Genomic DNA, 25,558 nt, shown 5'->3' with positions numbered 1-25,558 from the left:
CAGAAAATGTTTGACTTTTTAATCTCTTTGTCTAAAACTACTAGTCTTTTACAAGTTCTGTTCAGAAAATACTTAAAGAATCAAGCACAGTTAGCTTAAAGAAAATATGACAGCTAAGGCACAGTTTCCAGATATTTTTTAAGAATGAAGACAGTATTATCCTGCAAACATGTGGCTGACACTAAATAGTACTAATACAAAACAAACAACAATACTTTTAAATTAATGAGTGTAGACTTAGGTTAAATACTAAGAAAAAACAGCCCAACCGAAAGGACAGTTTGGCAATGAAACAAGTTGTCAAGGGAGGTTGTGGATCCTCCTCACTTGGAAGGTTTCAGAGACTGACTTTTTCTAGAGGTGTTTTTTTTTTAAAAAAAGGAACAGGAGATTCTACATGGGGCTGGACTAGGAGATTCACTGGTTATTTCCCTTCCTTTTAAAAATGCCTTTTCTAATACTCAGCGACTTCTGACTCCCCTTGGATGTTACCATGGTTTGAAGTCTACTCATATGCAACTCCTTGTTTCTTATTTCTTGGACAGCTTTGTCAGCAAGAGGCTACAGTTGCTGGGCTCATAAACTGAAGCTTCCTCAGTTAGTGATTAAATTTAATAAAGAGGCAAAGCACACTAAACTGGCCTTCAGTGAACAGATCCCTGTAAGGCACATCCTCTCTCATTTGAGAGGGCTAAGCTATCCTTTATGCAGTCAGAGGAAAAGTAACTTACCAGTTCATACATGAAATCTGGATCAGAACTGTTAGCCAATAGATCTGTGCTCATCAGAGTCTGTTCTGAAAATATGTGGCTTCGAAAGGCATCCCCGAAAGGAGGGTCCATTCCACTCACACTAGGCTACAACAGAATATTATGAATTTGTAACATAACCAACTAGATTTATAACAAAAAATTAGGTCCTACACCTGGTGATTGCTAAAATTTCCCTTTATTGTGGTACATTTTCCATCTCTTTTTCTTTAAATAGTAGCACATTACAATAAAGCCTTGGGAGCCAAAGTTTGGGTTTATCCACCGTTCAACATGTTCTGCATATTTGTTAGCTTAGCAAATATGCCAAACATGTTAAAAAGTGGATAAACATGACTTTGGCTCCCGAGTTTGTTTAGCTTAAACAAAAGAAAGCTGACTGGTGGGCTGCAAGTTCAAAACACATTTTAATTAAGGCATAGTAAAGATTTTGCCCAACTTCACTTGCAATGAAAATAAAAACAATTTTATTTCTATGATTCATACAAAATCTTTACTTTTTATATATTTTATATCAAAATATGCCAACAATGGCTTACAATCAAATACTATAGATCAGGGCTATGGATCTCTCCTACAATTTGCAGGCAGAGTTGCCCACCTGTCAATCACATGATATCACAGTGATCTCAGGTGACTTTCTTGCCCCACATGTGTCTTGCAGACCTCTTTGCAAAGTGCTCTGCAAGACCCTCTTGAGAAGCTTCTTTCAAAGCACTACCTCGCCCAGCGCTTTGCATAGGGGTTTGCAAGCACCGCCAATTTGTGGTGCCTGCAAACCCTCTTTTGGCCAAGTCAGGTTTTTACCAACCTCATATCTGACATTGTGTATAATGTCAGGTGTAGGTGGGTGTGGTTTGGCTGAAATGACCTCCCAGGCCAAATGGGGAGGCCTTCCATACCATATGACAGAGATAGGGAACCTTTGGCCCTCCAAATGCAATTGGCCTCCAACTCCAATCTTCCCAACCATTGATCATGCTTGCCAGTGCTGTTGGGAGATGGAGTCCAACAACAGCTGAAGGGCCACAGGCTTCCCGTTCCTGTCAACCTGATCCATTAGGTTTTTCAGAATCATGATAATGCCATCTACTTTGATTACCAGCAAATAAGATAACTAAAGGGACTTTTCCTCATTTTGCTATTGCCATTCTGAGAATGAAGATCCTTGGCCAATACTAGCCCTAGAAATGAAGGCAGTACTGCAGGTGTGAGATCTACCCTCAGAGTCAGAGAGTGCTACAATAACAGAGGGCTGTTTAAAAGAGCCTTTCCCAAGCTGGTGCCCTCCAGATGTTGTTGGACTCCAACTTCCATCAGCCCAAGCCAGCATGGCAAATGGTCAGAGATTATGACAGCTGTAGTCTAAAACCATCTGGAGGCTGAGGAAACTTGCTTTAAAATCATCTTTCATTAGGAAAGCAACTTTTCTGAACCTTATCATATTGCCCTGTCATATAGCACCAAACCATAAGAGTCTCTTTCCAGACCATAATTCAGCCTCCAAGGTAGATCTTGGAGAGACATTACTACCCACCATTCCAAATTCTCTCTTACAAAAGGTTAATTTTCATCCCAGACTTTTATGATTGTGGAGAAAAGCTTGAAAATGTATGCACTTTGTTCCTTAAAGGAACAGCTGCAACTCGCACAGTATTGTTTTATGTCAATGAAGAAGACTGAACTTAACTTACAGCATCTCTACTGACTTCAGTTCCATGCTCTGGGCAGCCACCACTGTGTCACATGAGCACTGCAGAAACTATTACTTCTTTTTCAAGATCATTCAGTTCTTCATTTTAATTTCTGCTGAAGCAGCTGCTGCCTTCAGCATGGTCCTCTTTCCTCATAGGGATAGTAAAGATCCCTTATAAACTCTGGATGTTTAAGAGAGATGTAGGTGGACTTGAAAGACCAACCTACCTGCTTCTTCCATAATCCAGTCTCATCTATTCCTTTCTCTGTCCCTGTCTCCATACTATCTCCCAACTGCCTGTATATTAAGTAGTTCTCAGGAAGTGTACCAAGGAAAGCCAGCATCCATGTTTCCCATAATTCTGTTCCTATCATACATTCCTTGGCATCCTGAATCAGATAGCTGCTACTTGGTGGATCCACATATTAAGGGGAAAACACAAGCAAGAAGTTCTTAAAGTATCCAACATCGGTTATGTCCAACAGTGTGGCTTAGCTGATAGTAAGGCTCCATCAGCAGAACAGAGAGGAAAGCCATTTTCATCAATTTCCCCTTCCCCCCTTCATCTCCCCCATCCCCCCCCCCAATCTGCTCTGGAGTAGAAAACTGCTGAAAATTGCTCGCTTCTCCATTCCTGACAGAGATACATCATCATCAGCCGAGTGACTTCATTGCATACAACTCCATTATTTTTATGGAGATAATGTTCAGCTCTTTATAGGTCTATCACTCACCTCAAAAAACGCAAAAGCAAAACCTGAACAAAATTTCAACTTCTTATATCAGGTAAGTGAATATAAATACTGGGCATTACCTGAGGCATTTCCAGACCCAGTTCTTCCAAGTCCAAGCCCAAACTTTTTGTTTTCTTTGCTTGCAAATTCTGTTCCAGTTTTTCTTCAGGGTCAACAGGCAACATACAACTCCTGCAATGGAGATTCACAGATTTTTTTTTCTAGAAAAAGCTTCACTTTGACCACATAGAACTCTTCTTTCTCTGGGGGCTTTCTGCATGAAATGAAACCAAAACCAAATATTCACTTTAAACTGAAATGACGATTATGTGCTCATTTCTGAACAAAGAAAGTTTCCACCACTTAATACCCATAACTCCAATGCTAGAACTGTACAAGGAGACCAGTCTCAGCCCAAGTTCTGTTTAGAGGATTGTTTACATAGCACAAACAGCATGCATGTTTCTTTAAGAGGACAGGTCCCTGCCATGAGGAACTGGGGAAGGGACTCGCCTTCTTAGATTTCATAAATTCATTACAGGGGAGAAAGTAGATAGAACAGCTAAAGAACATATATTTCAGTTACATGGTTAGGCTTGGTTACAATGGGATAAGGGAACTAGTGGATTATGCCAAAGGCTTTACAGAAAAGGAAGCTTTCGAAGAGCTGTGAAGGAAATAAAAGGTGGCACCAAAGAAGTGTTCTGGGAGGCAATCCCAAGCATAAGAGACAAAAAAGGGTGGAGTTGTCTGGGGCAGCAAGAGGCCTTCAGACAGTCAAGGATGGTGGCACATGAGGAACAAAGATCATGAACATAAGAATCTAAGAGAATGCTGCATCAGGACAGTGGTCCAACTAGTCCAGCATCCTGTTCTCACAGTAGCCAACCAGTTGCCCATAGGATGCCCACAAACAGGACCTGAGTGCAAGCGTACTCTCCCCTCCGGCGGTTTCCAGCAACTGGTATTTGGAAGCATCCTGCCTCTTCCAACAGAGGCTGAGCACAGCCATAACCGCTAGTAGCTATTAATAGCCTTATCCTCCATGAATTTGTCTAATCCTCTTTTAAAGCAATCCAGGATGGTGGTTATCACTGCCTCTTATGGTAGCAAATTCCACAGTTTAACTATGTGTTGTGTGAAGAAGTACTTTCTTTTGTCTGTCCTGAATCTTCCAACATTCAGTTTCATTGGCTGTTCATGAGTTCTATTGTTATGAGACTGAGAGGGAAGAAAAACTTTTCTCTATCCACACTTTCTCCATGTCATGCATAATTTTATACACCTCAATCATGTCACCTCTTACGTTTTTCTAAAAAATGCTGCAATCTTTCCTCATAGGGGAGTCACTCCACCCCCTTGGTCATTTTGGTTGCCTTTGTTTGAACCTTTTCTAGCTCTACAATACCATTTTTGAGGTAGTGACCAGAACTCTACACAGTATTCCAAATATGGCTGCACCATAGATTTGAATAACAGCATTATGATACCACCAGTTTTATTTTCACTACCTTTCCTAATGAGCCCTAGCCTGGAATTTGCCTTTTTCACAGCTGCCGCACACTGATTATACACCCACAAGAGTGGCGGTATACCATAGCCAGAGTGGATTTTTCACATTCCGCAATGTTAAATTGAAAATACCCCCATGCCATTCTGATGCTTCCTATAAGCTCATTTTAAAAAAAGCCTTACAAAACGTACAGTCCTGAACTCAGAAACACTTGCTTAACAACTCTCTAAATTTTCATGGTGATACACAAAACAGTCAGACAGAATGAGAGTTCAAAGTCTAAAAAGAGAGAAAAAAATGCCAGCCCCCTTTTGGACTTTTTTCTGTCAGAGTTCTCATAATCTGTTGAAATTCATTAAAAATCAGCCATGTTCACAGAGTACCTGTAACCAAATACTGACCTTGCCCCATACTTTGACATTCATCTTCTGCAGTTGAAAAGTTAAAAAAATACCTGGCTGATTTTTAATTAATTTAAGACATTTACCATTGAACTGAATGATAAGTGTCGGACATGCTCAGTAAGAATCAACTGTCAGTGTTCTAAAAGCCAGACTCACAGCTGCTTGGCCTGGCTAATCAGGGGGCCACACCCACACCAGACTTTGAATTCACTTGAGACAGTAATGGCTTCCCCCAAAGAATCCTGGGCATTATAGTTTGTGAAGGGTGCTGAGAGGAGACTCCTTTTGCACTGACAGAGCTCCAGAGGCCAGACTGCTTTAACAGTCAGCCACTCTGATTGAAGGTCTGTGAGGGGAACAAGGCATCTCCTAGCAACTCTCAGCACCCTTCACTAACTACACTCCCAGGATTCTTTGAGAGAAGACATGACTGTCCAAAGTGAAATAAAGGCCTGGTCTGGATGTGGCCAGAGACAGCTTCGGTTTAAATTTGGGTGGGAGTCTACATGTGCCAGCTGTAGAATAAAAAGGTGGGGGAACCCTGGAAAGCAATGATCTTTTCCTTTTGGAAAGGAAAGGGCTTCCCCTCTGCCAAGTGCCTACCCACCCAATCTCCTCCCCTCCCCCTCCCCTCCCTGTCCCTCTCCTGGGTTAGTGTTGGACTACAACTTGGGAGAGCAGGGTTCGAATCCCCACACAGCCATGAAGCTCACCGGGTGACCTTGGGCCAGTCACCGCCTCTCAGCCTCAGAGAAAGGCAATGGTAAAACCACCTCTGAATACCTTTTACCATGAAAACCCTATTCATAGGGTCGCCATAAGTCGAGATCGACTTGAAGGCTGTCCATTTCCATTTTCAAACATGACTGCACAGAAATAAATCCCACTGAACTCAAAAAGTATGCAACTGATCAAACCCACCCTCCCTTCTTCTCCCTCCTATCCCCTCCCTCTTGCCTCTTCCCTCTCCCTTCCTTTGCGCCTCCTTCCCCTCCCCCTCCTCTTCCCATGATCAGTTTTACCTATCTTAAGCATGATTGCACGGGAGTAAATACCATTTAACTCTATAAGCACGCAAATGATCAAACCTGTCCTCCCTGCCCCCTCCAGTCCACTCTTTCCCCTTCCCCCTCCTCCTCCCCCATAGTCAGTTTTACCTATCCTAACCATGATTGCATAGGAGTAAATCCCATTGAACTCAATAAGCATGCAAATGATCAGACCTGTCTTTCCCCTCTCCTCTCCCTTCCCCCTCCCCTCCCCTCTTCTTTCTTCCTCCTCCCCTGCCCACTCCAGCCCTCCCTCCCCCCCAGTCAGTTTTACCGATCCTAAGCATGATTGCATGGGAGTAAATCCCATTGAACTCAATAAACATGCAAATGATCAAACCTGTCCTCCCCTCCCCCTCCTGCCTGCTTCCCCTCCCTTCTCCCCCCCATCCTCTGTGGTCAGTTTCACCTATCCTAAGCATGATTGAAGGGGAGTAAATGCCACTGAACTCAATAAGCATGCAAATGATCAGTCCATTCTCAGCAAACTTGCACAGGATCCCATTTCGTACCTCCCAGACTAAAAAACAGGGAAATTCACTAATAGGTAAAAAAAAAAACCTTGCGGTTTAAGAATGTACCTATAGCCCACAGATATTTCTATTCAACTTTAAAAAGCAGGGAGATTGGGCAGCTATAGTGAATGCACCAGGGAAACAGGAGATCTGACCTCCTCTCTGAGATATTGGACTGCCCTACAAATTGGTCAAAATGCAAACACCATTTGGGTTGGTCTTTCACAGTCCAATCCACTTGCTGTGTAGCTTGGAAGAATTTGGTAATATGTGCCTCTGAGCATATGGTGAGCGGTGGCAACACCTGCAATCAGCCCAAATAATTGAAACAAGGCATGCTGTGGTGATCTTGTTTTAGCAGGGCGGAAGCAACATTATTAAGACAGTTGATATCGTTCAGATGATCACTTTAAATATTTCTGATTTACTTTGCAATTTTAGTGAAGTTTCCTATAGGAAATCATTTTCTTTTGTTTCTATTTCTGTAATTGTGGAATAATGGCACTGACTATTCTGCAGAATAGTCTCCAATGGACATCAGGAATGTCTCAGTTTGCCAAGATAAAACAGTGGGAGGTGAAATATATTCCAGCAAAATTCTAGGTGTGCCGTATGATTTTAATTGACCATGAACACCTTGCCTTAAATAAAGTGGTTTAAACATAGCAGGCTGAAAACATGCATCCTCTTTTTTCAAACAGCTAGAGTCATTGCTGAAGTAGCAACATATTGTATTCAGTCTGATTTTATATCAAACTGCAGTTTCAGATTCAACTTTTAATGCACCCAAAATAGAAATAGAACATAACCTCCAATTTGAAACACGAAAGGCTGTCTTCACCATCATATGACACTGACCAATAAAAAGGCTTTGAAATTGATAAAAATAAATTTTCTAGATTTCTAGGATGAATAATGAGGGAAATAAAAGTTTCTAGATTCTCTGTAGAAACATTAGTAAGACAGGAAAGAAGCAAAGAACACCAACAAACATACAAAAATGTAATTCTCCATCTTTGGAGATGGCAGGTGTTGCCACCACTCACCATATTATGCTCAGAGGCACATTACCATTGGACTGTGAAAGACCAACCCAAATGGTGTTTGCATTTTGACCAATTTGTAGGGCAGTCCAATAAATATCTCAGAGCAGAGGTCAGATCTCCTGTTCCCCTGGTGCATTCACTATAGCTGCCCAATCTCCCTGCTTTTTAAGTTTGATAGAAATATCTATTGGCTATAGGTACATTCTTAAACTGCAAGGGTTTTTTGCCTATTAGTGAATAGACATCTTCATCAAGCTATCCATGAGGAATCACTGCTGGTCCGTCAGCACCAGTTCAGACCCCATGAGTGTATATTTGAAGTTAAGATTTTTTGCTTCAATATACATAACTGTACACTTCTTTACACTATACTGCATTTCCAATTTTACCGTTCATTCACTCAGTATGGAGTTCTTTTGGAGCTCTTCACAATCTCTTTTCGTTTTAACAACTCCAAATAATTTAGTATCATCAGCAAACTTGGTCACCTCATTGTTAACCCCTAACTGTAGATCACTTATGAACAAGTTAAAAAGCACAGGTCCCAATACTGATCCTTGGGGAACTCCACTTTCTACAACCCTCCATTGGGATAACTGTCCATTTATTCTCTGCTTCCTGTTTCTTAACCAGTTCCTGATCCACAAAGAATCTCTCCTCTTATTCTATGACTGCTAAGTGTACTCAACAGTCTTTGGTGAGGTACTTTGTCAAAAGCTTTTTGTAAGTCCTGTTTTACAGTGGTTCCGATCCTATCTCCAAGGTCATTTTGAGAGAACAGCATTGGGTGATTATCTTTTGGCCCCCTGGCAGTTGTGATGTGGGGGTGCTGCAGGGTACCATCTTGTCCCCCATGCTGTTTAACATCTATATGAAGCCCTTGGGAGTGGTCATCAGGAGATTTGAGGCAAGGTGTCAACAGTACGCTGATGATACCCAGCTCTATTTCTCTATAACATCTGAATCAGGAGAGGCCGTGCAAGCCCTGGACTGGTGCCTGGACTCAGTGGTGGGCTGAGTGAGGGCCAATAAACTGAGCCTGAATCCTAGCAAGATGGAAGTGCTGTGGGTTGGTGGTTCCCAAGTTCAGATCATTGGTCAGTTGCCTGCTTTGGATGGGGTCATACTCCCTCTGAAAAAGCAGGTCTGTAGTCTGGGGTGCTCCTGGATCCATTTTTGTTGCTAGATGCCCAGATGACCTCAGTGGCTAGGAGTGCCTTTTACCAGCTGCAGCCGTTTCTGGACTGGGATAGTCTGACCATTGTTGTCCACACACTGGTAACCTCCAGGCTGGATTACTGTAATGCGCTCTATGTGGGGCTGCCCTTGAGGTTGGCCTGGAAGCTGCAGCTGGTGCTAAATGTGGCGCCGAGACTGCTCACTGGAGTAGGGTATCACCAACATGTCACCCTGCTGCTGAAAGAATTGCACTGGCTGCCCATTTGCTACCGGGCCAAGTTCAAGGTTCTAGTTTTGGTGTACAAAGCCCTATAAAGCTCAGGACCAGGATACCTGAAAGACCGTCTTACCCCTTATATATCCAGTTGATCACTGCGCTCTGCAGGTGAAGGCCTCCTGCAGACACCATATTATCAGGAGGTCCGTTCTGCACAATATAGGAAATGGACCTTTCGCGTGATGCACCTACCCTATGGAATTCCCTACCCTTAAATATTAGACAGGGGCCATCTCTGTTATCTTTTCGGTGCCTATTGAAGACCTTCCTCTTTCAACAAGCCTTTTAAGTAGAGACCTTACCCCAGTCTGCGTCTGTGTTGGAATTGAATTTTAATATGTTTTTAAACTTTTTTGTAAAACAATGTTTTTAAATGTTTTTTTAAAGATGTCTTTTTTTAAAAAAAAATTTAAGATGTTTTGCTTTGATTTATTTTAAAGTCTGTTTTTATGATGTTTTAAAGTGTTTTTGTTTGCCACTCTGGACTCCTGCTGGAGGAAGGGCGGGATATAAATCAAATAATAAATAAATAATAATAATAAATAAATATAGTCTAAGTACACTATGAAGAGGTATAAGGAGGAGCAAGGACTTGGGTGGCTTTAATCACAAGGATCAATGTGTTCATACTGGATTCAGAGATGGAATGGAAGCCAGTCCAGGGATTTTAAGGAGGATTGTCATGTGGTCAGGGCAATGAGAGAAGTGAATGATCTGGGTAGCAGAGTGTTGGCTACAGGTGAGAGAACCACAGAAGACCAGAGAGGAGAAGATTGCATAGATTTTTTGCCAAAGCAGTAAAAGAGGAAGTGCCCTACTGATGCAGTCTTAAAAAGAGAGAAATGACATGATTTGACAATGGACTGAATATGTGGAAATATGAGGGAGATGGTAAAGGGGCTCTGAGAATGATCTTTGGGGCTGGTTAGGTTCAGGGGGAGAAAGTGTTCCTTAAATTTTTTAATTGTTTTTAAGAAAAATTAAATTGTGTTTTTAAATTTTTTGTGTTTCAAAATTTGTATATTTGTTTTTATTGTTTTTAATTGCTGTAAACCGCCCAGAGTGCTATGGGGCAGTATATAAATGTAATAAATAAATAAATAAAGGCATCCAGGTTTCAAGCCTTTTAGGGTTTTAAAGGTCAGCACCAACACTGAGAATTTTGTTTAGAAACAAACCAGGAGGCAACACAGCTATTCCAAGACTGGCAAGATAAGTTCCATTCGCTTAGTCATATTCTGTAATCCAATTGCTATATTCTGAACCAACTGCAGTTTCCAAACAGTTTTGAAAAGCAGCTCTATGTACAACACAGTGCAGTAATCCAAACAGGATGTTACCAGGACGTAGCTAACTGTGGCGAAGCTATACAGAAGGGGCAACAAGAGCCTCATTTTAATATTTATAAGGCATATTCTAAGATAGGATCACCTGTTTGTGCTCCCTAATACAGTATTTTAATATGTAATATATTACATATATATATGTATATATCCAGTTGACAATATATATTGTCATCTGCTGCTGCTGTGCTGCTTCCCCTGGCTGTCACCACCACCACCCTTCCTGCTGGACTGCTGCTATTAACAGCTGCCACGCCCTGCAGGACCAGGTCCCAGGTACTCAGCCAGCTGTGGCTAACCTTTTCCACCTGTTCCTCCTTGGAGGGATATATAGGCTGGCTGGCTGCGAGGCCTGGAAGACCTTCTGCCTGCAGGAAGAGGAACATTGCGCTGCCAGGGAGGGAGAGCCCCTTGTCATCTGCTGCTGCTGTGCTGCTTCCCCTGGCTGTCACCACCACCACCACCCTTCCTGCTGGACTGCTGCTATTAACAGCTGCCATGCCCTGCAGGACCAGGTCCCAGCTTATTTCATCATTGCTGCTGCACTGCACGAGGAGAGTCTTCGGCGTGGGACATTGTTGCCGGATGTATGCTGTGTGGTGTGAATGAGATTGGTGTGTGCATGTATGTGAGTCGTTGCTTGTTTTAACTACACTTTAATTGTATTTTATTGTATTTTAACGCTATTTAATTATTTGTTCTGTTGAGTTTGCTATTTATTTCTATGTTTTTGTATTTTATGTTGCTGTTTTACTCTTATGTACACCGCCCAGAGAGCCTTTTGGCTTTGGGCGGTATAGAAATTAAATTAAATAAATAAATAAATAAATAAATATTATTTTATAATGCATGTTCTTAAGACTGTTGTATTTATATTTTGAAAAACTGTCAGTTAACTTGTTTTTAACATTTTATTTTTTCAGTATTTTTATTGTATATTTTGTGTGAACTCCTTTGAGGTTTTGATGATTCAGCAGTACATATATGCTATTAAACAATTTTTAAAAACTGCCAGTATGCCAGAAGAAAAAAATTAAATGCCCATATAAATCCTGAAGTACCCACTCAGTGGAGACACTGATCATGGTGGCTCTGCACAATCAACTGCTCAGGGCTTCTCTCCTTCTAAGCAGCCTCTGCTGATGGTTATTAGTTTTGCCATAACTCTGCATCAGGTGTGACCAAATTATAGAATATTCCTGATGCAAAGTGGTAGCAAACCGCCCTCAGACGTGGCACACCCAGAATAGTAACTCACCCAGAACCATACGGTGAGGATAGACAGATCTTATTCTGACATGCTTAATGCCAGTCTTTTTGGTGTAACAGTGAAGCATGCCTCCAAATCCTTTTTTTTTTTAAAGGAAACATGCCTCTAATATAGGAAGTGCTGCCCTAACATGTATATCAAACTTTAGGCATATAGAAGAACAATCAACAAAACATTTTAAAAGCCAGCACAATACACCACAATCAAAATTGTCTTGGAGAAGACAAAATCTAAACATTGTTTTGAGTTTACAAAAAATCTACTCTTTTAACACCTATGCAGTAGATCACCCATTTAAAGTAGAATAATCATCCTTGTCCTAGAATGTGTGCATGCACAACCCTCATCCCACTCTGCGTCTGTGTTGGAATTGCTTTTTAACATGTTTTTTAAACCTTTTTTAAAAAAAACAATGTTTTTAACCTTTTTTCTTTTTTAATGTCTTCAAAGCTTTTTTTAAAGAAAGTTTTAAAAGATTTTTGTTTTATGTATTTTAAAGTCTGTTTTTATAACATTTTAAAGTGTTTTTAGTGCTTTTGTTTGCTGCCCTGGGCTCCTGCTGGGAGGAAGGGCAGGATAGAAATCAAATAAATAAATAAATAAATAATCCCTGATGTTTTACGTTTTTTGGCAGGTTGCCTCAAGGTACCAACTGTACAACCCTTCAGTATACCACAAACAGCAAGATTATGCAAAGGAATCTACAGAATAACCCACTCAGAGCTGTACTGATTCATACTGAGTTGTAGAAATTAGTTTGCTTGTTAGTTACCCCAGAAGCAAAAGTCCCCAATTAAAATTGATTCACTGTTAGAAGCCCCTTTATGTTCTCTCTTTTTTATGCAGGGAGCTAGAGACTGCAATAAAATGGCACAAATCCTCCTGTAGTATAAAGATTGTGTTTTGATAAGTTAAAATCGTCATCCCTATCATTCCAATATTCTGCTTACATTTAGAAATATACTCTCTACATGCCTCATTATGTTTCCGCTTTCCTGAAAATGTTACAACTGAATACAAAAGGTAAAGGATGCTACAGATCAGCTCGAAAGCTTGCAAATGCAGTGCAAGAATTAAGTTTGGGTCCAAACCTGAGCACAAGCCATATAGCAGCAGGCAGGCAAGTGGAGTTGTATAGGGACAGCATGCCCATGCCCTGCTCTGACCACTTACACCAGTTCTGTTAGTTGCAAATCAGAGAATATTAGAAAAATGCTAGCTAAGTTTATTAGTTAATAGGATATGGTTATTCTTTTCTTAACTTCATTTACATGAAAGAAAACTCCCTTGAAACATTTTATACATATGCCACCAATATGATCACAAACCACAATAAAACTATTAAACAAACAGAGCTCAATATGCTGAAGCTACTTCCTCATACACAGACATAATTTTACAAACCTACAACCCTTTGTTGGCTTCTTTGGTTCAATTATCTTCCACTGTACTATTTAAGTACTGCTTAAGGATCACAAGTTGAGAGAAAGTCTGCCTATGCAGAACGTTGAGCACTTTATGTAATATTTTGAAGTCAAGGCATGAGGACGGGGATTCTGGCAGAGATTAAATGTTTTCTATTGTGAAATCCAGCAACTTACACAGAATCACAAGAACGGCAAAATTTTAAGACTCCTGAAAGGGATTTCAGTTTTGTAGTTTCTGCTAAGGACAAAGCTCCACACCTTATACAGAAATCAAATCTGCCACTGGTTTGAACCAGAAAAACAGAGATGGGGAACCTTAGGCCTAGGGGCCAAATTGGGCCCTCCAAGCCCCACTATTTGGTCTTTAGGACTGCCCCCAAGACACAGCCCACATCAGCCTGACTTCATACCCTCCTTGAGTGATTTTGCCTGTCTGGAATGTGTCCCTGAATTCTGATAATGTCTCTTGCTTTCCTAGATGAAGGACAGAGAGTGTGAATGTGTGTAGAAACTAACCTACTGTACAAAGGCAAAAGTTATATTTGATGCATTGCCCACTTTTGCCTCTGGCCCTGCTCATCACTGGCATGTAGGCTCTGGAAGGTTGCCCAGAAGGGAATGGAGCTCTCAGGCTAAAAACGTTTCCCCCGACCTCTGCCATATAACTTACCTGTAGCAAACATGTAAAATGGGAATTTCAGATGTGCATTCTTAAAACATCCAGGTACAACTCAGCCAAGCCACAGTATACTCAATCACCAAGAAAAGTGCGAAGCCACTCTCAGAAATCATAGGGGACCTAGGTAATTTATCACATCTAATAGCCATATCTAGAATATAGTTTCTGCCCCACAAGTGATTGCCAATAAATGAATGAATGATTTCTTCCTACTTGTTATTGAGTTCTAAACCTTTTCCTGCTGAAAGCAATTTAACATGGACATTTCTGTCAAATAACTTTGCGCAAAACATACCTCTAGGTTTTTTAAAAATGTTTTCTCATTTATTTCCACCACCAGGTTTTAGAGATTAAGGCCAAAATACAGGATTACAAAACAAGATATACTTCCCCATAAATTTTTTCAAGATGTTCCTTCTTGGAAGATATCATCAGGGCTAAATTACCATATATGGAGTGAGAAATGCCAGATGTCCAAGCTGGATTTAGAAAAGAAAGAGGTATCAGAGATCATATAGCAAGCATACGTTGGATAATGGAATGGACCAAGGAATTTCAGAAGAAAATCACCCTGTGCTTTATAGATTACAGCAACGCCTTGGATTGTATAGATCACAAAAAACTATGGAATGCTTTAAAAGAAATGGGAGTGCCACAGCAACCGATTGTGCTGATGCTCAACCTATATTCTGGACAAGAGGCTACTGTAAGGACAGAATATGGAGAAACCGATTAGTTCCCCATCGGAAAGGGTGTGAGACAGGGGTGTATTTTATCACCCTATTTATTTAATCTATACGCAGAACATATCATACAGAAAGCAGGATTGGACTAAGAAGAAGGAGGTATGAAAATTGGGGGAAGAAATATCAATAATTTAAGATATGCAGACGATACCATACTACTAGCAGAAACCAGTAATGATTTGAAACGAATGCTGATGAAAGTTAAAGAGGAAAGCACAAAAGCAGGACTACAGCTGAATGTCAAAAAGACTAAAGTAATGATAACAGAAGATTTATGTAACTTTAAAGTCGACAATAAGGACATTCAGCTTGTCAAGGATTATCAATACATTGGCACAGTCATTGACCAAAATGGAGATAATAGTCAAGAAATCAGAAGAAGGTTAGGACTGGGGTGAGTAACGATGAGAGAACTAGAGAAGATCCTCAAATGCAAAGATGTATCACTGAACATCAAAGTCAGGATCATTTGGCCATGGTATTCCCGATCTCTATGTATGGATGTGAAAGTTGGACAGTGAAAAAAGCGGATAAGAGAAAAATCAACTCATTTGAAATGTGGTGTTGGGAGGAGAGCTTTGCAGATACCATGGACTGCGAAAAAGACAAATAATTGGGTGTCAGAACAAATTAAACCAGAACTATCACTAGAAGCTAAAATGATGAAACTGAAGTTATCATACTTTGGACACATAATGAGAAGACATGATTCACTAGAAAAGACAATAATGCTTGGAAAAACAGAAGGGAGTAGAAAAAGAGGAAGACCAAACAAGAGATGGATTGATTCCATAAAGGAAGCCCCAGATCTGAACTTACAAGATCTGAACAGGGTGGTTTATAACAAATGCTATTGGAGGCCATTGATTCATAGGGTCGCCATAAGTCATAATTGACTTGAAGGCACGTAACACACACAAATCAGATGTAATGTTAATTGCTTGAATGCAATTAACCTGCACACTTTTGGTTATGTAATAGCAGCCATGGGAAAGCTGAGTAACCAAGGGATCATAGGGGATGAGGAAGTTAACACTCTCTCTCAGGTCTGACAAAAAGCGCACATCTGAAGCTGTGACTGTCAAGAGAAGCTTCTACTTAAAGAGGCAAAAATGTGCACATTAATTACATTCACACAACTGAACATTATGTCTAGTTTGACCATCAAAAGGAGTCCCAAACTGTAGCTAAATTCAGCGAATTCAAAATATTGTTTGTGGATTTAGCACAACAACTTTCTGAATAATGCAGGAGCTTAGTGCCAGGTAAGCATTGCATCTATAGCCTAGATTTAACCTAAAGGAGCCTTTCATTTCCTGACCACTCCATCACTTTGCTTGACTCCCTCACTACTGCAATAGTTGAACCTAGCGGCACTAGATCTTCAGGTAACTTTCCCTTTCCATCTTGAAAGGACAGCAACAATCATAAATCATACTCAGATGTTTTACTCTTAGAAAACTTTTCTTCTCTTCTTTTTGAAGATGTAGAGGACCATTCCTCTCTCAAAACTACAGACTTTCCAGGAGACCAAGCAAGTTCCAGCCTCTCTAGTTCCCATCTGTGAGTTGTCACTCCCACCATTTTTTTCTACTGTCTTCCAGAAGGTGGCCTTTCAAACCGAAAGAGGTATTTATAGAAAGATCTCTTTTTCTGTCTGCTGCCTCGTGTACAGAACACTTTAGAATCAAGGCAGACTTCAAATGCACAAAAGAATCATCTGCTGTATTAATAGCTTTCAAAAACAACTTTGGCATTCAAGACCATGGCGCCAGATTATGAAAACTGTTTCATGTTATGAATGTGTTCTTATGCAAGAATTTATGTCAATAGCTCACTAGTTACATGATGATACTTTGCTTCCACACATTACATAAGCATGTTGGCAAATACTAGTCTATATCGCTGCCGGCTAAGTTGCCGGAGGTACCAATTTTCAATCTTGTGTTCAACAGTGAATATGTCGTCTTTGTGACCTCCATGATAGGCTTTCTGCTTTTATTACAAGGCTCCTTCTCTTCAGTATTGCAGACAAACTCCCAAAGTTATGTTAATAATTGATGTATTAAGCAGAACCAGGCATGCCATATTGCACTGAACCCTAAACTAAGGATTGAATCCAACGTTGTCCATATGTGAGTGGACTTCCCCTTCAACACCCCTTCAACCTTGTGGGGCAAGTTTTGGGGCAGGGCAGGGCAATTCTGTTGTCTGCAGACTTCTGCTAGCAATATTAGATTCCACCATATGTCTCACACAGTTACACCTAAGGCCTACTTTGCACAAAAAATAATTGAGATATTAAAATCTATTTTTGGACTGTACCACTTAAGATTGTGGATGGTTGATAGTACAGTTAATTGCTTCCATATTTAAGAAACCTCCTTCATATAGAAGGCTAGTATGGAACAGAGAATGTTAGGTTATAACCCTCTCCAAGAACTTTTCCCCCCCAAATAAAAACTTTTTGATCTCTATCTGCACTCCAGAATCTACCACATCTTCTGCTGCTTGAGGGAACCAGGGATAATTGCCATTATGTTCATGTATAAAAACTCTATCAATAACCAGGTTTCATTAATAGAGAAATGGCTAAAAATATTATTGCTCAATGTGTAGTATTATTTCCCAAATGCAATTATAGCACTAGTGGGGAATCTAAGCAATACTATTCATACGTGACCACTACAACAGCCGGGAAAGTTTTGTGCACAGATGGTAGCACAATGTGCAAAGATGAAAACTGCATGGGGAAAGCCAGCAAGGATGATTGAACAATTTGAATATTAGAGGATAAAAGAGTAGTTAATTGGCAAGCTACAAATTACACACAAACATATGCAACTCATGCCTTTTTTTTAAGTGAAAAATCACTTGTGGAGGGCATTTAGAATAGAATGGAGAAGTGGCAGGGAGGCAGCCCTGAACCCTGAGCTGATGTTCTCAAAATAAAAACTGTCTACTCTGACCCTCAAGGTCTCTTTCCACCCAGATTTTAAAATCTATTTGTATATTTGAATTCAAAGGTTTTTATCCCAATGTTTATCATTGTTTATCTCACATCTCATTTGCCATACTGTTGCCAGCCTCATCATTTGGAGATCCTTTTCTAGAATTCTTCACAGTCTACTTGGAATACTCTATAATCAAAAACATGGTTACTTCACTACACCCCAACTCCAAATCATTTGTGAATGAGTTAAGTAGCACAGATATCTACTAACACAGATCCTTAACCATCACCACCCCACTATTTACTTCCCCCTATTGTGTCAGCTGCCCATTTATCCCTACTTCTGTTCCTGTGTTTCACGCAGCTATTTGCCAGCAAAAGAACTCCTGTCATCTCATCACAATACTATAAATTTCCCTTAACTTAGAATGCCACAGCTCAACACTTAACTAGTGTAGGATGGCAGAAATGTATCCAAACACTGTGTTTCCTTCTAAGCCCAATTCAAGGCCATTCAGAGGGTGCTTCCAGATGACCTGTTTATTGCGCATATCATTCTGATTTGTTTGCCGGGAGATTAGACATCAGCAGCTATTTCGTGAACATTCACTCCCATTTGTTTGGAAAGAGGTTACTGTGGCAAAGTAACAGGCCTGTAGCCAGTCTAAAAGTTCAGGAGGGGGAACAAAAAACAATGTTTTTTCTGTAATAAATTCAATACTTTTTTTGTAAAAAATTTCTGTGGGGCCCAGAAAAAAATTAGGGAAGGGTGTCCCCCCAGCCCCCTGACTATGGGCCTGCAAAGCAAGTGTTATTCTGTACTTCCCAGGGCATTCTCCCAGCACCTTTCTTATCACAAAAACTGAGAACTTTGGGGGAAGCAGGTTTGTTTCATAAGACCTCCAAATCAGCTTTTATTGCACAATTTGAATTTGCCAGGATGCAGTTGAATTCCTCCTGAAAATAGCAACATGGTAGAAGTTAAAAAAACATTTTTACAGGACAGTTTGGCATGCTATGAAGCACCATGCATGGTTGTAACAAGACAATATTCATTTTGCAGCTTGCCCAGCAACCCTATAAAAATGTTAAGAAACAAAAAGAAAAAGGAATGCCTTCTCACTACCGCTTGGTAAGCTACTGGGAGGAAAGAAAGCAAAGGTGTGCATGGGTCAGACTCATACATAACCTCCAGGGTGGGGGGTGGGTGCTGCCACTATGATGATCCACGCCTCACCTCTTGTCTCTCCAACACTGTTGGAGTGGGGAGCTCGGAGGCAGGCCACAAACAGGAGCACATGTAAGCACAAAAGAAAACATGAGCAAGAAAGCAGAGTGCACACACACAATTGTGGAACCTCCCAAAATTTCATTTCTGACTGGCCATGACCTCCAGTAGCCATTTTGTGGATGCCCCTCAGTGACTATTTTGAGACTGGCCACGCACCCATGAGAGTCATTTTGTTGTAGTGCCAATGACACTTTCTTAAAATTCCAGAGCTGTACATGAGCCCTGTTTTAGGGCCCACATATCTTATTTATACATATAGCCCAGGGTGAAAAAACATGTATTAAAGCTACTTTCAATAAGGAGCAATATTTTTCCCATCAGTATTCACAAGAGCTAAGAATTGTGACTTCAATCAGAACAAATTCCAGTGCAATCCTTAAAGTGTTCATAAATAAAATCAGCCTTTGTTAGTGCTGTCTGAATAAGGTCATTTACTGAAAAAACAAATACGTTAGCTGCAGCAAAAATCACAGTTAAGTACTTTGAACACTAGATGTGCTGTAGAAATAAACTAACAGGCAAACAGAATTTTCAAATTATCCTTGATATGATATAAAATATTGGTTGCTTCTCCTGAAGTACTGGCAATCCAAAGCAGAACAGAAAGGAAACAGCTAAACAATTGTGCAACTGAGGCATGTTCTAAAAACAAAGGCTGGCAGTCAATCTTGTACAATCTTTTGAGACAAAGTTTCAAGGAGTGGGAAATCTTCAGTGATCAGATTATTTTCAGTTTGAGCTCTAATTCTGCAGCTAACAACTGGTGGGGTGCCATTTTTTATCTTGTATTTTTAAATGCAGGGCTGTGGAGTCGGAGTCAGTAGAAATGTTCTGATTCCAGCTTCAAAATAAATTTTGATTGACAAATTTTTTAAAATATAAATTCACAATGTCAAAGAAGCTTCCCATGAAGTCAGCTGTAGTTGAGCATTTCACCATAACTCAAGATGGAAAACATTTTGTGTGTCAGTGTATGACACAGGACCCAGATGAAGACAAATGCTGTGATGCCAAGATCAGCACATATTGAGGCAGCTATAAAAATGCTCCTACGAGAGCTTCCAATTTAAAGAGACACAGCGCTTTCCAGGACTGTGGAGTCTGAAGCAATTTTGGGTGGAGTCAGAGTCGGACAGTAGAAAAATAGAGGAGTCGGAGTCGAAGGTTTGGCGTACCGACTCCACAGCCCTTTTTAAATGTCTGCTGTTTTACATCTATCTTGTTGGCTGATCCTGATGCACCTTGGAAATTTAGCATCCAGCAACCATGCCCGCGTATCTCCATTCCAATTATTAGAGGGAAGGAAGATGTGATGGGAATTGCTTGGGCCAGGTGAGAACGGAGGCTAAACATTTGCCTGTCCCTCCTTTTGCCAACCACAATGACCCAAGCAGCCCTGCTAATTTGCATTTGCACTCAAAGGTGCTGCGGCTTCAAGCTTAATAAAATCTCCATGATTTGATTATGGATGAGGAAGCTAGCTTGACTCCCAGATGGGTGAGCCAGGAGGAGCAGATCTCTGTCACTTGTGTTCACCTGGGCATTCCGTGCAGAACCAGCAGAGGCTGGGGGTTGCCAAGGGCTATAAAGATCCCATCACCCTTTTCAGACTTCTGGATGGGTTCCAGTTTTGAACGTTTGTACCTTGTATTTGTAATTCTAATAGTGTTCCAACAACTATGTCTTTCTGCCTAAACCAAAATAGTCTTGGACCTGGTGCTGAGGTTCTCCATACATATGGTTCTGTGGGACCTCAACACATGGAGGCTGCTTTGTGGCTGCCATGACAATCATGGGGACTGTACAGGTCAAACTCTTCACTTGGGTTTTCTCATCTGGTCCAGGAGAGTGGTTTAATGGTATGGGATCTCAATTTGATTTCCTAGTTATAGCCCAACCACTTCCTGTTGAGGTTCAGACTGATGGTGACCATTCCCCTCTGCAAGGTACCACACTAATTTGAATGGTTTGCCCCAGGTGACTACTGGATTTGTGAGAATTCTTGAAGAGTTTCCCATTGGCAAAGCTAGCTCCATACAGAGATGGCTGCAGTGTTGGATAAGGTTGCTCCTAAGGATCCTCTGCTGCTGGGCAGACCTCAGTCAACTTTCACGTTTTATTTATTTATTACATTTCTACCCCGCCTTTCTTTTCATGATAGAAACCCAAGGCAGCTTACATATGATTCCCAGGCGGCCTCCCATCCAGCCACTGATCAGATCTGACCCTGCTTAGCTTCAGCACGGAGCTGGCCTTATGTGCCTTCAGACCATAGCCTGGGACTATCAGGAAAGTAGAAATAATGACGCAAATAGAAAACAGCTAGAACACAGGTGATGTGAAAACTCAAGAGTCTGATGAAACAGATAGAACACACTATTGCACCTACTCTGTGAAGGGGATGGCAGCAAAGAAACAGTACTTCATCATTATTGCATCTGTGCAGTGCCATCCAGCAGAGCTTCACTGAGTTATTTGAGATTTACTGCAATTTAGCCACAAAGAAGACATTAAGGAACCCTCAAAAGCTTTCTGTGGCATGCTTACTAAGCACTTAAAGCAGGGGTGGGTAATCTGTGGCCCTCCAGATGTTGTTGGCCTACAGCTCCCATCACCCACAGCCAGCATAGCCAATGGCCAAGGATGATGCAAGTTGCAGTTCAGCAACATGTGGAAGGTCACAGGCCAGCCACCTGCGATTTAAAGGATAAAATTAGTTGTAATCACCTGAGCTTAGATGTCTCTATTGATGTAGTTCAGTCTTCAGAAGTGCCCAGGTGCTGAGAGAAGAGTCACTTTCCACATCTGGCAGAAGCTGCCCTGTCCTGCCCAGAACCACAAAACTCAATGTTTCTCCCATCAACCCTCTAAAAAGGCTTCTCCTATTTTGTGCTGAAATCACTTCTTCAGGCCTGCACAATTTCTGACTCTCCAAGTACTATACAGCCCACTAAATAGGTATAATGGCCCATCAGGGACTCAAATAGGCCTCTTTTATAATCCCTGGCAGGCAGCAAAACTGGGAGTGGGGGTTATCAAGCACCTGGCAGGTCACAATACATGGTTGGTGGGGTGGGCTACATTTTAATTGGTGGGTCATAAATTGTGGAGTCTTGCACTAATGAAACAAGAATAATCCTAATTTCTTTGATGTATTGTTGTTGTTATTATTATTATTTATATCCCACCCTTCCTCCCAGCAGGAGCCCAGGGCAGCAAACAAAAGAACTAAAAACATTAAAACATCATAAAAACACACTTTAAAACACATTAAAACAAAACATCTTCAAAAATATTACTTTAAAAAAGCTATCAAAACATCTTCTAAGATTAAAAACATTTTTAAAAAGTTTTGTAAAGAAATATAGCTGTTGGCCTTGAGACAGTAGTTTTAACTTTGCATTACTTGTATTGCTTTTGCATGTGCAACTGTAATACAGGTTATAATTCTAATTTTACAGCAAGAAAGGAAATCCAATATAAAGAGTAATGCTGCACTCCAATGCTCAATTACAAAAGCTAAGATTAAAAACAAGTAGAGGAAGGAAGCAAGCAATGAGGGGTACAAAATAAGAGCTTGTATAAGGAAAATGTCTATATTATAGAGTCAGACTATTCATGCATCTAACTGTGTATTGTCAACACAGATCAGCAGCAGCTTTCCATGATTTCAGACAAGGGACATTCCTAGTTCTACACAGAGATGCTGAGGATTGAATCTGGGAGCTTCTGCATGCAAGGAAGATGCTCTCACATTGAACTCAACCCTTCACCAAGCTCATGTTTACTTCAGAAGCTGCAGCAGCATCTACAGCAATGACAGTCTATGTGGCAGAGAATAAGGTACGATGAACAAAGCAGCAGCAACTATGGAACTGATTAGCTTTAACCTCAAGGAGCAACTCTTGGGATTCTGGCATAGTAAACCCCACAGGACAAGATACTGTTTGGACATACAGTACTTCATTTGAAAGCACTGCAGCATATTTTAGATAGAAAGGTGAGGGAGATGAAGAGATAAAAATGGAATCCTTGGAAATCAAGAGGCCTGCACACACACACACAAAATAAGGCTGCTTCAGTGATCCAAGCAGAGACAATGTCTACTGGTTGAAGCAAAGCGGATAGCCATTCTGCATCACCACATTACACTAACACTGCAATCCAATACACACTTCCCTGGGAGTAGGTCCCATTGAATGCAATGGAGCTTATTTCTGAGTAGACACGTATTGGATTGCAGCCTAAGGCAGTTAAAAAGAAAAAGCATTAACCTCTCCAGTTTACATGGAAGAATCACCTTGATCCTGAAAGGTGGCATAGAAGTAATTTAAATAAAGAAAAATAAGTCACTGAACTATAGCAATACATAGGTATTGCCTTTTTCTTATATTCTTTTTATATATACCCTGGACTTGCATAATTTTCTTGCATGGTGCTTCTTTTTAAAGCAACAAAATTGTATTTAAGTTTATAATGGCTTACTGTTGGATAAACACTATTGTACTTCCATAGGGATTAAACCATTAAAAGCAGGGCAAATAGAAATACAATATTGTGTACACACACAAGATCATATTAGGGAAGAAGGGAATCTGAATCATGAAACCGATACTCTGCTCACAACCAGGTGCTTCTAAAACATCCCTAGAAGCAAGGAGCAATGGCAGAGTCCACCACTTCAATGAGCTGCCTATAGCATTTTTATCTTTAGGCACTACTACTGTTTTTAATCATAGTGAATGCCCCCCTCCCACTCCCCCAAGTCGTCAACATGATGATGCCCAAGGCTCAGGCCAAACCCAGGTTGAGTGATTACAACCAGCCTAGCTTGAAAATAGAAACTTTTTCTCCCATATTCCAAATATTAAAAACTGCATGGAACATAGTTCTTGCAGCTTGTGTGAATAGGAAAACCTTTCACATGAGAGGAAGCTGTCCCTAACCCAGAAAGACGGAGAGGAAACTGCCACTACATTAGAAATATGCTCTCTAAACTCATGGGAGGGAGCTATGAACTTAATCAACCCAAGCTGCATCCCATCTGCTTCTTACAGAGTGCCAACATGTTTGTCTTATCACACTTTGGTAGCAGCCAACATCAGATTTGGCATGACTTTTTTCATTGCAGGAAAAGTAGCACTAATTCAAATAAGCCCCTCCAAACCGCCAGACATGCGCTCTGCCCACTGTTTGCCTACTGTATGGGGTAGGGTTTCAATAACCTCCCGATCTCCTTCACTCCGCCCTTTTATTTTACCTCCCGGCTACTTGGACCCTGTTATAGCCCCCTCTACTAAGCAGACCCACTAACACACCTCCCATTCAACATGGCCGCCCCGACGAACAGCACTGAAACACACCCGACCGAGTTGTCACTTAGCTCCACCCCTTGTCTAATCACATTGGTCCGTCTAATTCCAAATCCCGCTGCCATTGGACTCCCTCGCCGTCACTCTTTCTGCCCAGCGGCCTCTCTCAAGCTAGCATGAGGCAACATGTAAACAAATCACTTTCTGGAGGTTCCGAACTGAGCGGGACTGTGCTGGCCCACGCCCTCCTCCCCGAAACCAAGGGCGAGGAAGCGAGCTGGGGAAAGGAAGCCCCCCCGCACCTGATCAGGAAGGACAGCGACATTCTTTAGCCACAACATCACTTTTGAAAGTGATGAGTGGGAGGGGTCGAAGAGAAGACAGCTGTGAACCTGCCTTTGTGGGTGGGGTGGGATGAGAAGTAGTGAAGAACAAGAACGAGAGGAATGCAAAAAGACTGAGTATCCCCTGAATAAAAGGGACGCTGGCAAGTCTCAGGTCCCGCCCACTCCCCTTACAGGCCAACCCAGCGGCCACTTACAAAAGTCCTGGCACTGCAACAAATATGAAGATTTCTCTATTTCTCTCGCCCCTCACCCTGCCACAGTATCACAAGACAAAATTGATGGATTTTCTTCCTTTACTGCCAACGCCTCTTACGCTCAACATACAAGCTTTTTTCTTGGATCCACGCCATTTACTCGGGTTCCTCGTTCCACTCCTATTGCTGGACAATGGCAAAGACACCAGAACCCACCCAACCCGCCTAATGGTTTTACTTCCCTCCCATGCAGTCTAAGCAGACAACAAAATGGGAGCACGTGTAACCTTTAGCTGTAATACAATTTAAAGGGGCTGGAGAATTCTGGAAGTTCGTCCTTCTCACCCATCTTGCCGGGTTTAGTAATAGTTCGTTAACTATTTTTTCTTTCCTTTTTTAAAAATAACGAGAGCCTGCAACACTTTAACGCATAAAATGCGAGACACGGCTATTCTGGGGGAAGAAAGATTTAAACAGACACAGACGCACAACACAAGACCCTAGCTCCTTCCCATGCTGATAGTAAAGGAAGCGTGCAGACGACTGCAAGAACTAGTCAAATGGCTTCCTTTCATGCATAATCCCTCCTTGTCATAGACATATACAGCCATTTTTGAGACAGGAGGTTAAATTAAGGCTCTGAAGATGGAAATAGGTTAGAAGGGAAGCACTCGAATACTCTTAACTATCTTTAGAGATGTCCACAGTATCACCCCACCTACCATCAGCTACCTCCTACATTTTACAAGGAAAAGGAAATAAAAATTCAAAAGGTTTTCGAGGCTCCCCACCCCCTTCTCCCTCCCATGTTCC

At 41.2% G+C, this 25,558-nt stretch overlaps 1 protein-coding gene across 5 annotated transcripts in view; it reads right to left on the bottom strand.

The window, feature by feature from the left end:
• CREBRF (CREB3 regulatory factor) overlaps positions 1–25,558 on the bottom strand; it is a 42,048-nt gene that overhangs the window by 15,666 nt on the left and 824 nt on the right. For 3 of the 5 annotated variants that reach the window (XM_061616914.1, XM_061616910.1, XM_061616911.1), the window contains exons 2-3: positions 3,281–3,392; positions 732–857 (exon numbers count right to left, since the gene is read on the bottom strand). In XM_061616914.1, coding sequence (XP_061472898.1) covers positions 732–857; positions 3,281–3,392 — 238 coding nt within the window. Of the gene's footprint in view, positions 1–731; positions 858–3,280; positions 3,475–24,745; positions 24,926–25,558 lie in introns of those variants that run through there. The other 2 variants (XM_061616913.1, XM_061616912.1) reach the window with 2 other exon arrangements.

Source organism: Rhineura floridana, chromosome 3, assembly GCF_030035675.1.
Source record: "Rhineura floridana isolate rRhiFlo1 chromosome 3, rRhiFlo1.hap2, whole genome shotgun sequence".
Taxonomy (NCBI): domain Eukaryota; kingdom Metazoa; phylum Chordata; class Lepidosauria; order Squamata; family Rhineuridae; genus Rhineura; species Rhineura floridana.
Note: the sequence above shows the minus strand (reverse complement) of the source record. Positions and strands in the feature narration are given on the sequence as shown.